The sequence below is a fragment of the Helianthus annuus genome, chromosome 7 (assembly GCF_002127325.2).
Source record: "Helianthus annuus cultivar XRQ/B chromosome 7, HanXRQr2.0-SUNRISE, whole genome shotgun sequence".
Taxonomy (NCBI): domain Eukaryota; kingdom Viridiplantae; phylum Streptophyta; class Magnoliopsida; order Asterales; family Asteraceae; genus Helianthus; species Helianthus annuus.
In genome coordinates this window covers 6,394,391-6,408,723 of record NC_035439.2, presented here as the reverse complement: position 1 = coordinate 6,408,723, position 14,333 = coordinate 6,394,391, and the positions used below count along the sequence as shown (strand labels likewise).

General features: G+C 35.8%; 1 protein-coding gene across 1 annotated transcript; it reads left to right on the top strand.

Moving 5' to 3' along the window:
• Window positions 1-2,170: 2,170 nt before the first annotated feature.
• On the top strand, window positions 2,171-3,444 carry LOC110867682 (remorin). Its single transcript, XM_022116689.2, has 4 exons — window positions 2,171-2,468; window positions 2,607-2,694; window positions 2,980-3,061; window positions 3,145-3,444. Exons 1-4 carry the CDS (start codon window positions 2,318-2,320, stop codon window positions 3,343-3,345), a joined length of 522 nt encoding a protein of 173 aa, XP_021972381.1. The 5' UTR covers window positions 2,171-2,317; the 3' UTR covers window positions 3,346-3,444.
• Window positions 3,445-14,333: the final 10,889 nt, after the last annotated feature.

Below are 14,333 nucleotides of genomic sequence, written 5' to 3'. Positions count from 1 at the left end.
ATCCGACCTCCACCCGTACGAAGACATGACAGTGAAATAATCGGTAAAACCTCGCATTCCATCCAAGACGAACCGACGTCACTCGTATTCGCCCTTCACCTAAATGCTGCAGAAAATAATGGGGAGAGTGAAAGTCGAACCTGAGTCGCAAGAAATACCAAATATTTTCTCAACCACTCCACCACTACCTCATTTACATAATAATATGTAGGATCATATACAAACTATGTATTTTATAAAAACCATGAGAATCAATATAATTATGCCATGTGGATTGATTATCTGAGTAGACATGAGGGTAAAATGGTCATAACAAATTATGGGTTGTTTTGATAATTCCTAAATTCATGCTACCCATTTATGTCTTGATTTGCACGTTCCTTTTGAATCATTGAAACAATTATTTGAAGAACAAAACACACACAAAAGATGATGCCATGAGATTTGCAGCAGACTCAAGAGAATGCCGTGAGACCTGAAGAAGCCATCGACACCATTTGTTTCTGGATTAAAAGAAGCCATCGATCCCTCCAACGTCTTCGCAAGAAGCATCGACCCAAAGAATCCATTGACATCTCTGATTCATGAATAAATTGTATGGTTACAGTCATGAGAAGGAAGATGTTGTTTTGGGGTTGTTTATCAACAAAAAACAGAAACAAATATATGGGATTTTTGTTGTTTTTTCATCACAAGAAGCCTAGCCATGTATGAAGGTTTGAGTTTCAGACTAAATGACGTAAATGGACTCTCAAAAACAAGAAGACGTAGAGCTTTTAATTTTCTTTTGTTTTTGGAATTGAAAAATAGCAATGTGTTCTTTAGGTTTATGTGCTATTATTCAAAATAGCACTTAGCACTTTTTGTATGTGCTAATGTGCTGATAGCATTGCTAATGTGCTAGTTTAGTATTGTGCTATTTTTAATTTTTTAAACATTTTTTGTATGTGCTATTATTCAAAATAGCACTTAACACTTTTTTATGTGCAAATAGCATTGTTTTGAAAGTCAGATCAGAATACCATTGTTTTTTTATCATTTTTTTGTACGTCCTAATTTACTATGTGCTATTTTTAACCTTTTAAACATTTTTTATGTGCTATTATTTAAATTAGCACTATTTTGCATGTGCTACTATTCAAAATAACACAATTTTTTATGTGCTAGTAATGGTAAATTTAAAATCCGGTGTTATTTTGGAATAACTGATTTTGCAATATTCAGGGGATTTGGAAAGTGAATTCATTCATATAATAAAAACACACAAATACCGAAAATACCCTTAAATCTAACTAGTCAAACACACTAATTGCAACTGATGAGGTGTCATCAATCTTAGCCATATATATAATTATTCAAAGGTCAAGATCTATTCTTACAGTTTTTAAGATAAATTTAGTTTGTATGGGATCACACCCCAGAGATATATAATATCTTATGTGACATAAGTAAAATCGGAATTATTTCACTTTCTTACGTTTCCCTTATTCGTTGTCAAGAAAAGTTGAAATTCGACAACTACCCTCCACCTTCCACTCAATTGTGTTTTTGAAAGTTGACAAAGAATTAAAGAATTTGTATTGAAAAAGAACTAGAGAATTAGGATGTTTGATTGAGGTTTCTTGTATTTATATATTTTATACTATATTATATATTATATAATAGTAACGTAGTTTGAAAAAATAAAGTAGTTGAAGGAAAAAGAAATCTTGAAACTAGATTTATATGAATTGTAAATAATGATTATGTCACTTTTAAAATACCACTAGGCTATAATGTCATGGTTTATAATTTGTATGGTCCATGGTCAGCACCTGTTTATATCGACTATGTGATGAAGTTGTTTGACATGAACTGAACCGAACTTAACTTCATTAGACAAAATCGAAATAATCTATATTGATTTATACGTTTTAAATGATATTATTGATAGGGTATTTAAGAAAGTAAATTACATAACTAATTTTAATTCATATAGTTGCCTATTTTATCAATATGTTTCACTTTCACCTTATTAAGAAGCAAATAAATGATGCCAAATATAAACTTAAGCAGGATATTTCTAAAGTTGAGCTGTCAAATAAAATTTCGATTTTGTCTAATTAAACCAAACATTGTTATCTACAAACATAGTAGGTAACATTCCAACTGATTCGTGATCACTATGTACCATCTTTGGCACCACCCAATTCCTATTTTACCAACCAAACCTACCACATAACCACCACCCTATCTCTCTTGCACACTCTTTCTCTCTATCACTCTCCTTGTCTTATACCTTTCAGCGGGTTTTCGTGGCGATCAAGAGTTACCAAGGATGGGGGAAGAACAAGATGAAAGCAAGAAACATGTAACTTTAGAAACCGAATTAAAATCAAGTCATATATCAACTTCACCACCCGAACATGAATCAGGTCCGGTTGCAACACCACCACCAGAGAAAACAAACTGTTTGCAGGGCGGTGACCGTAAGCTCTCTCCCATGCACCTAATCCTTAATATATTTATATAGGAGTTCATATGAATTCAAAAGATTTTTGTCTAGCATGGATTTTTTATTTTAGTTTATATATGTTGATGTATATATGTTGTGAATTTACCTTCAGATGCTGGGCTTGAAATAGTTGTCACAGAGAAGAGAATGGCACTAATCAAAGCCTGGGAAGAGAATGAAAAGACGAGGGCGGACAACAAGTATCTATTTTCTTCATAATCATACGAAAAATATTGCGTTACATCTTTTACAGTTCACTTATTTTGTAAACGCGTGTTGAAAACTTATGACATAAAACACATCTTTATATACATTTTATATAAAGAAATGGGTTAAATGGATCAACCCGCGAACTTGAACACATTTAGCTTTGCCCTGAAACTGATCCTAACCCGTTTGTACTAAAAACTCAAAACCATGAATTTTTAGTAGGTTTGTACTATGTCAGAATTTCACACCCCTACTGATATGCATATCGTCTACAGGGCTTACACAAAAATATCAGCAATCGGGGCATGGGAGAATACTAAAAGAGCGGAAATAGAAGCTGACCTCAAGCAGATTGAGGTAAGTAGTCAGTAGTACTCCTATTTAAAGACAGATTTGCATGAAAAAAAAAAAAGAATACAATAATTGTGTGATTTGAACAGGAAGACATTGAAATCGAGAAAGCAAAGCAGAGAGAGAAGATGAAGAACAGGATGGCTGCTGTTCATAAGGAAGCAGAAGAAAAACGTGCGGCCATAATAGCGAAAAAGGGGCAAGACCTCATCAAGGTGGAAGAAGCAGCTGCAAAGTTCCATGCTACAGGCACTTTGCCAAGCAGATTGTTTAAATGTTTCGGCTATTAACTAGCCGATGATAAGAAAATCATTTCAAGGATACAAGTTATTATATACTGTGTATCACTGTTAAGATGATATTTTATAAACTTATATCGTTCAATGCCCGCTGGTTCTTTTTTTTTTTTTTTTTTTTTTTTTTTTTTTTGTATCTAGGCTATGCGAAACAAACTACATATTGGTGACCACAATCAGCTACATACCATATAACGGATTCTAAATTAAAAGATGAAAGGCTGATAAAGGTTTTACACACCTAGAGTGCCACCCTATCAAACTACCATGGAATTCATGTATGCTTTGCCCCACTAGCAAATATTCTAACAGGCATTGTCCTTAATAACCTAGTTTGAATACATGGTAGTTCTTTGTCGGTAAATACCTCGAAATTATAGTCTCATAATCTGATTCTCATTATATTGATATTTTCGGCATGCCACAACCTTGTTGGTTCAGGCCCTTTGAGAAACACACAAAACTCATGAAACAAAAAAAGTTTATTGCTTGAAGAACTTCACGTTTCATTTACTGCATATGTTTACATTAAATAGGAAAACTATACTAACAAACCACTACCTACGTAAACCTAAATCCGCCTAAAGAAAAGGAAAACAACCCATGACCTTTGACCCACTAACAAGACTCAATCAAACACAAAATAACATGTGACTATATATGCTTTCTAGTTTATCTGTATCCAGACCCATGAACCATACTTCTGACCCGCAACCGGTTCTTGATCCGTACTCACCCAAACCGATCCGGACCCATCAAGATTAACCCAACATTCACCCCCTTAATCCTTGATGTCGATTCTTTTACTTGCTCGTTTCTTCGCATTCGTTCTTGCTTTTCTTGCTACCTGAATCACGGAGATTCCATCTTGCTCTTGCTAAACAAACCGCACGGGTCTTATCTGCCAAGCCTTTATCACACATGTTTTTTTTTTTTTTTTTTTTTTTTTTTTTTTTTTAAATCGATCACACAGATCCGTTGGTCTTCCGTTTACCACAGCGGTCATCTTCGCATCACATAGATTTCTTTTTTTTTTCTTTTCGGATCACACAGATCTCTTCAAACTTCTCACACAAATACTTTAAGCACTAAGATTCTCCTTTTTTCTTGATCGATTCACACAACACCATTAAGGTTTTCAATCCTTTTGATCACAAAGATCTGGTCCTCCATTCTCACACCTGCGACACACATAGCAGGTAAGTTTGATCACACACATCGTCTTCTCCGGCTCACTAGAGCCGATAGGTTCACTTAGAACTCTTCTTCATACGACTCACACAGAACCCCTCTACAATCACTTAGGTCGTCTTGTTCGATGCCTCTGCCTGGCTCACTCAGAACCGTATTCAGTTCACTAAGAACCTCTCCTTTTAAAGTCTCGATTTCTTCTCCACACAGCTCACTTAGAACCATGTTCGGTTCACACAGAACTTCCGCTACTGCCTTTCTTTCTTCGAACTTCCACAACCGCTTGTGGACTTCACTCATCTACGCTAACACCGCCATCCTCTAGTTCTGTCTCGTTCTCGCTATCTTCTAACCCCGCGGTTTAGAGGGCTGCTCCCCTCTTTTCGTAACCGACTCTCAAAACGGCATACACGCATCGTCTTCACCCGCTCTCGTTTCTCGACCTTCTGCTTTCACCGATTATGTACCAGCTGCGCAAACCTGCAACTAACAACCGAACAGCCCCGTTCTTCCTCCTTTGATCGCCACTAACTGCCACGGACCGCCTATGTTCATTTAAAATATTAAATCACGTCGAAAAAATATAATTCTAGTGGGGTTTGAAAGATATTTCCTGGAACTACGTTATAGACTCAAGAAACACAGATTTTTGTTCAATTTTGACCCGGTTACAGTCGACACAAATCGGCTGTAACTTTCTGGACAGAAACAGTTTCGTTGCCCTGCTCCCCAAAACGACTTTTAAAGTTTTAAACACATACTTAGCAAACAAAAATGACCGATATACATCATCTACAACAGGTTATCATCATAAATTAGGTTATACATCAACTAATTAATCAAGAACCAACAAGATTCAAATCAAGATTTTGCAAGAATCAAAACCCTAGTTACTAAACCAAGCACATACGCAATCATGTCATCCATGAAAGTTATAATCCCTACACATCCTTAAGTTCAAGGGTTATATGGTAATTTGTATAAAGATTGGCGGTTACAAAGTTGAGGGGCTATTTGTGACAAGAGAGAACTTGGTAACCACCACCCCAAGGGTGGCGCAATCCCTTGGGAGGCACCCCTAGATCGATGGAAACCACACATAAAGGAAGGGACGCGACTCTTGGACAAGAAGACACACCTCTTCATGTTAATTCTCAACCACAAGATCAAAGGACGCACCCGTTCGTGAAGAGACGCGTCTATTAGATCGCACCCTTTAGAAACTATAAACAGGGATATATTTCTCATTTTTAAATCACTCTCAACAATTCCATTGTATTGTATTCAAATTCTCAATTTATATATTCAAGTTATTCGATTGTCTAGAGATCAAAGATCCATTGGGGCCAACAATTGGTATCAGAGCGTCAGGCTCTAGGCATCGCAGGAAATTCGCGATCAGGTTTTATTATTCTTTCTCAATTTGCAAGTTTGTTTTATTTTCGGTTCAGGGTCGAACCAAGGGTTAGGAATCTAGGGTTTTGATTCCGGGGTTTAGTGCGAATTAGATTGATTGGTTATTATGCATTGGAGTTATACGCGGGTTAAGGATTTAAAAGTTTATTGAATTCAAAGGAATTGAATTTTACCGGTATTGTGGTTCGTATTGGTGGTAAGGAAATTATAAGAAACAAGATAGGTTGTTTGTTTGCAAATTTGTGAAAGTCAAAATCGTTCGGAAACATGTCTGATACATCGAGCGGTTCTGGCCAACAAATTGTAATTCACAAGGATGTGGGATCTCTGACTCATTACCAATGTCCAATTTTAAAACTTACAAATTATACGGTATGGGCAATACACATCAAAACCATACTAGAAGCAAATGGACTTTGGGAGATGATAGACCCCACAGAAGCTACGCAACCAGATGTGAAAAAAGACAAAGCAGCGATAGAGTATTTGTTCCAGGCAATACCAGAAGATATGGTTTTGCAAGTGGCAAATTGCAAAACAGCAAAAGAGATATGGAACACATTGAAGGCGAGACATGTTGGTGTAGACTGAGTGCAAAAGGCGCGTTCACATACACTCATGTTAGAATTTGAGTTATTACAAATGAAGGAAGATGACACAATAGACGAGTTCATTGCAAGGATCAATAGTATTGTTACACGGGCAAACAAGTACGGAAGGACATTGAATCAATCCACTTTGGTACGAAAACTTCTAAACGTCATCCCAGATAGATTTACTCAAATGGTTGCATCAATCGAGCAATACTCCGATCTAGACACAATGACTCTAGACGAAGCTATTGGTAGATTAAAGACATATGAAGAAAGGTAAAAGTTGAAGAAAAAGGAAAGCCCCGTGAACAATCTAGAAGAACTCTTGTATGCGGGTCATGGACAACATGTTGGAAATCATGGATGGGATATTCCGTCCGTCACGAGGCTAAGGGATAGGCAATTATCAACATAGGGGTGAAGGACACACCTCTTACGAATAGGAAGGAACCGACGAACCACAAAGGGATGATAGCAAGCAAGAAACATCGGCTATGAGAGATAAGTCGAAAATCACTTGCTACAGATGTGAGAAACTGTAGGATCGTTGTACGACCTGACTGAGTCGATCAAAAGAGTTGTTTATCCGAATCAGAGGCGGAATCAATGAAGCGGACGCTCGATGTAATTATAATGTCTCGTATATTGATATAATAGTGATTATAGCACCTTGAGACAATTCGACAGCACTTCGTTACCGAATACAAAACTCTGAAGCGGACCATGCTCCTATTTATAGTGGATGAGGTTCCGCTTGAAATGACCAAGACACTTTCAAGTGGAATCAATTGATTTTGATTTCGCTTGAAATGGCACTTGACAATTTCAAGCGGAATCATCACCAATTTCACTAAAATCAGTTTCTCGCAACTCGAGCACTGGTTATCCTATCCAATCCTATTACATGACTCGATACAAGATGAAGTCAATAGACATAGTGCCCTAACAGACTCCCCCTTGGATATTGACAAAGTCTTCAGTGTCGAGTCTCTATCATGACACATCTTCAGTCTTGATCAGTCTTCATGCTCTTTCCAAATTGTCTAACACTGTAAGCATCCATCAATCTTCATCTTTTCTTCATAAGTTCAGAATCTCATCCTGGCTCTATCTTTATCATTCTACCAGAATCTGACTCTGACTCTTGCTTTATCAGTTTCTTCAGGCTCCCTCTTTCATCAAGCTTCCGTGCTTTAGGGATCGACACTTAGCTTTCCACTTACAAGCTCCCCCTTGCTTCGAGCTCTTCTTCATACTCCCCCTTAGACTCAGCTACCGGGATCGTAGTCTGGTACAATATCTGCAACACTCATACGTTTATAAGTAACAACATTTTAAACTTCCAGGAATCGTAACCTGGCAATTCAATCTTTCTAAATCACTCCCCCTATTAACAATCTTTACAGATTTGGCAATATTAAGTATCCAAAATCCCTCACAATTAATCATCCAAGTCCAAACTAATGACCTTGGAGATATCACAAACTGTTTTTGATTTTTGATTTTTAATTCAAGTTTCAAATTAATGAACTTGTTTTATTTTCAGAAACACAATTACCTTACTTATATTTTGAAATTTCGGCATTTCAGACATCAGTTGTCGAAAATAAAGCAGAATCAAAAATCTTTTTATGTTTTCTGAAATGTAAAACAGTAAAGAAATATTTACAAACATATTTACAGACAATATTTTTGTTTGAGTATGCGTCAGAGGATCATATCAGTTTTTGACAAGTCACAAGTACCGTTGAGCTTAGTCACACATTAAGTATTAAACAATTCACTTAGATTGTCGATATACTGATCCACTTAAATTTTCACACAAATTTCAATTGATCCAGGATACGAATTAGGTGTTTTAAGAACTTAAACTCATTCATGTGTCCCACCTCTTGAATATACTCCCGTATCCAGATCCCAATATTCAGTCTTACAGGTGAGTATAGCTAGATGATATCTGTAAGGGGTTAGATGCGAAACCGTGAGAGCTTAGGTCAGAACTTCCGTTCAGCAGAGAGATGACGGTTCGACTTTAGGTGTGTCCCCTTTAGAGGATCTTTTGTTTCAACAACACATGATTAGCATTTTTCAATGTTTCATCATTTTTTATGCTGAGGTTGATGCTATGTTTCAAGCAATGCGAAAAGTATTATTCGGGAACTAGGTCAGAACTTCCATTCAGTAGAAGTTCTGGAATAATACCCCAGATATCACTAAGCATAAAGACCTAGTATCTCAGAAAGAGGGGTCCTTCAATTGAGATTTCAGGGGTTACCTATATATCCTAGTAGTGTTCCCCATGAAATAAGCAAGTTTGAATTTAGGTTTATATCCCGACAAAGTTTACTAAATGTATAAAAACCTATCAGCATATCATCAGTGAGACTGTTTATAGCTATTTAACCATTACATTTCTTTAGCATACTGTAACGGTCTACTGATGTACTATCATTTCCTCTTTTTACACAAAAACTCAATTTTTGAATTTTGTCATGTTTTTGGCTTTTTCAAATTTTCTAATGTTTTTGTATTTTTTGACAATTTTTCTCCCCCTAAAATGCAAAATCTTTTAAAAGAAAATTTGACAACCAATACTGATAGCTTTGTCTCGCCATCCATTTTCTGCTTAAAGCGCTCTGTTTTGCAGAAAATCTAATATAAAGTACCCCCATGATTTACAACCCATTGATTTTCGACAGTTTGAAAACCGTTTTTCAATCTTGTGAAAGTAATCATGTTTTTTCCACGATGAGGGTTTCGGCATATTCAATCAACACATATTTTTGAAATTTTCTATTTTTGACAAAAATTAAAAACAAACATATTTTGGTTTTTCAAATTTTTAACAAACTAAAAACGTATTTTTGGCATTTTTTTTTAGTTTCTAGGGTTTTTGAAATATTGTTTATTTATGTACAGAAAACAAATAAATTCCCTGTTTCAACTAACACAGGGTCCAGCAGTCTCTTCCTCCTCTCCATGTGCCAGGCTGCTCCAGTTTTCATTCTCTCAATCTTGATTTTTCTTGAGCACCTGCACATTCAACAATTTGATCATTTGAACAATGCAACCCAAGCCTGTTTAGACTCAGGTAGTTGAACATGAATCTTTCTAGGTAGAACTGGATAATTTCTTTCATTTTTCTCAAAAACATTATCAATTTTAACTTCAACTTTTTCATCTTTTACCGAATCGACATGTTTTTTAACACTCCATGTTTGACCTTTTGGTGTTCCACGTTTGTAAAAATGTGATTCTTTTTGTACACTTTGTTTTTGAACAACATTTGGTTTCCAGAACTGTTGGGATTTTGTCATATCAACTGATGTTTTCCAACTTTGTGTTGTTCTGAATCTGGGTGTGTGAGAAGTCCAGGTCTGTCTAGAATCGAACCTGTTCAGGTTTGATTTCCAATTTTGATTTGAAGCAAACTTGTTTGTATTGTACCTCCAAGTTTGTTTTGAATCAAATTTGGTTGACCTTTGTTTCACATCCGCAGATTTCTGTGTTTCCACATTTTCAGATTTCATTTTGTCAACATCAACAGGTTTAAGATTTGGACACTTGCGAGCAAGATGTCCTTTTTGATCACATTTGAAACATGTTCTCTTGGACATATCTTTGACCTGTGGTTGTTGCGTTTTCTTTTGAGCTAAGAACTCATCATTAAACTGTTGTCCAATTTTAAGTTCTTTCTCTTCTGCTAGACTTTTTCCTTGAACAAAACTCATTTTTGTTTGATAACTTGGCACCTCATTTTTCTTCCAATTTTGTTTCTTTTTATAACCCAACCCAGCCTTCATGTTTTTCTTCTTGAAACCAGGTTTGTTATAAAAAGTTTTGTGACCTTTTCCAGCAAACTTTGAAATTTCAGACTTTTCAATCTTAACCATCTTGAAAACTTTATCAACCTTTTCTGAAATCACATTATGAATCGGGAATACAACATCTAAGAATAATTTGTCCGATCCAATCATGGTATAAACCAATCCATTTGAATCATCATTCAAATTTTTCTCGGATTTTGTGTTTTTCAAATATCCATCATGAAAATTACCTTCATTTTCATCCTGTGATTCAGAATTACCTGTATCAACTGACTCTTCTTTCAACACACTTTCAACGACTTTACCTACCACCTTTGAATCATGGGAATCATCAGATTTGGAATAGGTTACGTCAATGTTATCTGGAAATTGATCTACCAGATTGAAAGCTTTTTCGACTTTTTCTTCATCATAAAATGCAAACTTTTCTGGTGGTGGAACTTGATGAAACTCTGAGCCAATGCCTTTCTTGTTTTGCTCAGACTCACCATCTCCCGGTTTTATATTGAAAATACGTTCAAGCACATATGAAGACACGTGATAACTTTTTAACTTGTTGTTGTCCTGTTCTAAATCAGCAATTAGTTGCTTTAGCTTAGCAACATCCTCAATATAGGAATTAACAACACCTTGTTTTATTTCATACATTCGTTTAAGCTCTTTAGTTATTTCAGAAAGATAATTCATTCTTGATTGAGCAAATTTCATTTCATATTTCACTTTTTCATATGATTCTTTTGTAAGTGATATGCCGGTTTTATTGAATCATATTCTTTCTTCATTTCTTGACAAACAATTTCTTTTTGATCACATTCTTTTGTCTTTTTCAAAACATTTTCTTTCAAAACTTCATTTTCTTTTTCTATCTTTTTACATTTTTCTGAAAGTTTTTCATCATTTTCTTTCAAAACTTTTTCTTTTTCTAGCTTTTCTTTGCATTTTTCTTTGAAAATGTTTTCGATTTTTGTGAATTCAAGATCTCTTGTTCTGAACTTCTCATCTTTTTCAGTACAAGCTCTGCACGTTTCCATGCATTTCTTGCACTGTTCAACCGGTTTTAAGATTTCAGAATCAGAATTTACCTCAGTGATTTGCACCTCGGTGTTTGTTGCAGTCTCTGTCTGCTTCTGATCAGCTTCATTCTGCTTTTCTTCAACACTAACTTCATCACCAGCATCACCAGCTTCCAAATTCTCATTCTTTACTTCAACCAAACTTTCAGTTTTCTTCTCATCTTCTACAACTTGCTGTTCTTCAGTAACAACTTTCTTAACCTCTTCATTCACCTCAACTTTTTCTTCAATCCTTTCTTTCTCAGCAACTTTCAAATCTTCCAACTTTTATAACTTCAACTACTTTGATTTCCTTCACAACCTCAACTTCAACAGCTTCAGCTTTAAACTCTTCAGCAGTTTTCTTCAGATTGTTTACCATCTCTTCAACATTCTTCTTCATTCTCTCTTCATCCCTCTTTCTCAAACATGATATCATGGCATATCTTATCTCCTTTTCATGCCTTTTTGCATATGTGTCATCTTTCAACACATTTCTATAATATTCAGCCGATGAAGGAATTATGAGAAGAACATCTTCAAATATTATGTCTTTCTTCGGAACAACTGGTTCACCTTCTCTATTGACATAACGCTCTCTCTTTTTATCCCATCTCTTGTTGCTGACAACACTCTCATACTCTTCTTGCATTTCATCCATTCTGTTCAAAGCAATGTTTCTTTCTCTGTAAGTTTTCTCACTCAAAATCTCTTCTCGAGTTTTCTCTTTGATTTCAACTGTGCCTTTTTCTTCTTTAATTTCAGCAACAAGAGCATAACGTTTTCCCTCTGTCATAGCTCTGCCATGAGCTGTTTTTCGAACATTCTCCAAACGATCTTCTTCTGGACAAATTATGCTCCAGTCAAAACCTTCATCATCTTGAATTACAAAACAAGCTCTTGATTTTTCTCTGGATTTATCTTCAATCATCTTTGGCTCTTCTCTACTACGGTGGTAGATTGCCTTTCGGTAATAATCATCATTGAACGGATGTTCATTTCCACCAACTGCAGAATTAGTGCATTCTCTCTTGAAATGACCTTTCTGCTTACATTTGAAACAAGTCACTTTGGATTTGTCAAATCCAAGCTTTGTTGATGCACCTCCAAGAGATTGTTTCCCGGTAATTTCCATATATCTCTGAGCTCTACGGATGCAACTAGCTAAACACCAGCGGATGTCAATGAGTTCCATCTCTTCCGCATCAATCTGGTCGTAGTCTTCTTTGGTTAACTCTAAGTTTCCAATTTTGCCAGCTACAAGACCTTCATACGATTCCAGAACAGATGCAAGAAAACTCATTTGTTGTTTAGCAGCACTGATGCTCATTGCAGGAGAATTTTTCAACTTAAGAGCAATGTTTCACAGTATCTCCTCTGCTTCTTCAGAACTAGCTTTTGAAGACGATGAATGATAACCCGGATCATAACTTGATGAGCTCTTCTGTGGCTCTTTTGTCCTCTCACCACTGAATGCTGTCTTTGGTGAACTATCAGCTTTCACCGAAGGTAAACTACCTTTGTAGTATAGGCCAACATTCTGTTGATGCAAAGAACTGCTCATCTTGTTCTGTTTCTGCAATTCAAGCTCATGAGTTTCAATCTTTTCAAATAATGTATCAAGAGAAATTGTTTCATACAAAGCATCATTTTTCAAAATAAAAACAAACGTTTGCCACTGATCAGCTCGTGGTAACACTTCTATGACTTTATCAATAATTTCCTCTCTTGTTTTCACAATCTCAAAACGTTTAAGTTCAATTTTTAGGTAACAGAATCTCTCTATCATTTGCCTCACAGACTCTCCTTTAATGCTATCAAATAAATCGAATTCTTTCTTTAGCAAAGCAATTTTGTTCTTTTTAATCTGTTTACCCCCCTAAGCTTTAACTCGTAAAGCTTCCCAAACAGATTTCGATGAACCATCATGGTTAAGCAATGCAAAAATGTCATTTCTAATTGCCGACTGGATCAAAGCAATCATTCTCTGTTCAGCTGCAAATTCGGATTTATCTTCTTTGGATAACTTCTTGAATGAAAGATCTTCTCCCTTATCATCCTTTGGTCTTTCATATCCAAATTCCATACAGAACCAGCTTTCATGCGTGTATTCTTTCGCCCAATTGATGAATCGATCTTTCCACCAAGTATAATCTTCAATACTTTCAAGAGTTGGTGGCTTTGAGTGTGTTCCATACTCATTGATTGCTTTTGTGATGGTTTTTGGTGTAACGGTTGTAATATCGGAAGATTCGGATGTGAACGCATTGGAAAACATATTATAGAATTCTTCAGCCATGATTTGAAATTCTTGAATAACCTGGAGACAAACAGTCAAACAAACACAATCAGTTCAAATAATATCAAAAAACTTGGAATAGACTGACACTAGGTTGATGTGAAATGATCTTGACACAAAAATCCTCTTTTAAGCGGAATTAGGATTTCAAGCGGAATCAAGTCTTGAAGCGAAATCACTTGTTCAAGCGGAATAGCAACTTTCAAGCGAAATCTCTAGATGACACTTCAAGTGAAATCACAACTTTGGAGCGAAATCACTTGACTAACAGCTTCAAGCGAAATCACTTGATTAACAACTTCAAGCGAAATCAGAACTAATCTCCAAGCGAAATAGCTGTTTCAAGCGGAATAACCTGCTATTTTAAGCGGAATGGTACTTTTCAAACGAAATCAACTGAATTTTTCAAGCGGAATCAGATTTTTGGCCTATTTTTGTAACTTTTAAGCTGAATTTTGGTCTGATTCTTTCAAGGCTTTGTTAAAACACTGTTTCGTATGTACTGTGAAAAATTCAATCCTTTTTGACCATGAAATCTTCTCCAATTTGAAAAAGAAGGTGTAGAAGTCAGAAAATAGATGCAATCAAGCTGAACTCTTCTTCC

What these genes read in the sequence shown, in the direction of transcription:
- LOC110867682 (XM_022116689.2), top strand. Translation starts at nt 2,318, where the DNA reads ATGGGGGAAGAACAAGATGAAAGCAAGAAACATGTAACTTTAGAAACC. An exon ending in CTGTTTGCAGGGCGGTGACC is followed by an intron (nt 2,469 to 2,606) that starts GTAAGCTCTCTC and finishes ATTTACCTTCAG; the next exon opens with ATGCTGGGCTTGAAATAGTT. An exon ending in CTGACCTCAAGCAGATTGAG is followed by an intron (nt 3,062 to 3,144) that starts GTAAGTAGTCAG and finishes TGATTTGAACAG; the next exon opens with GAAGACATTGAAATCGAGAA.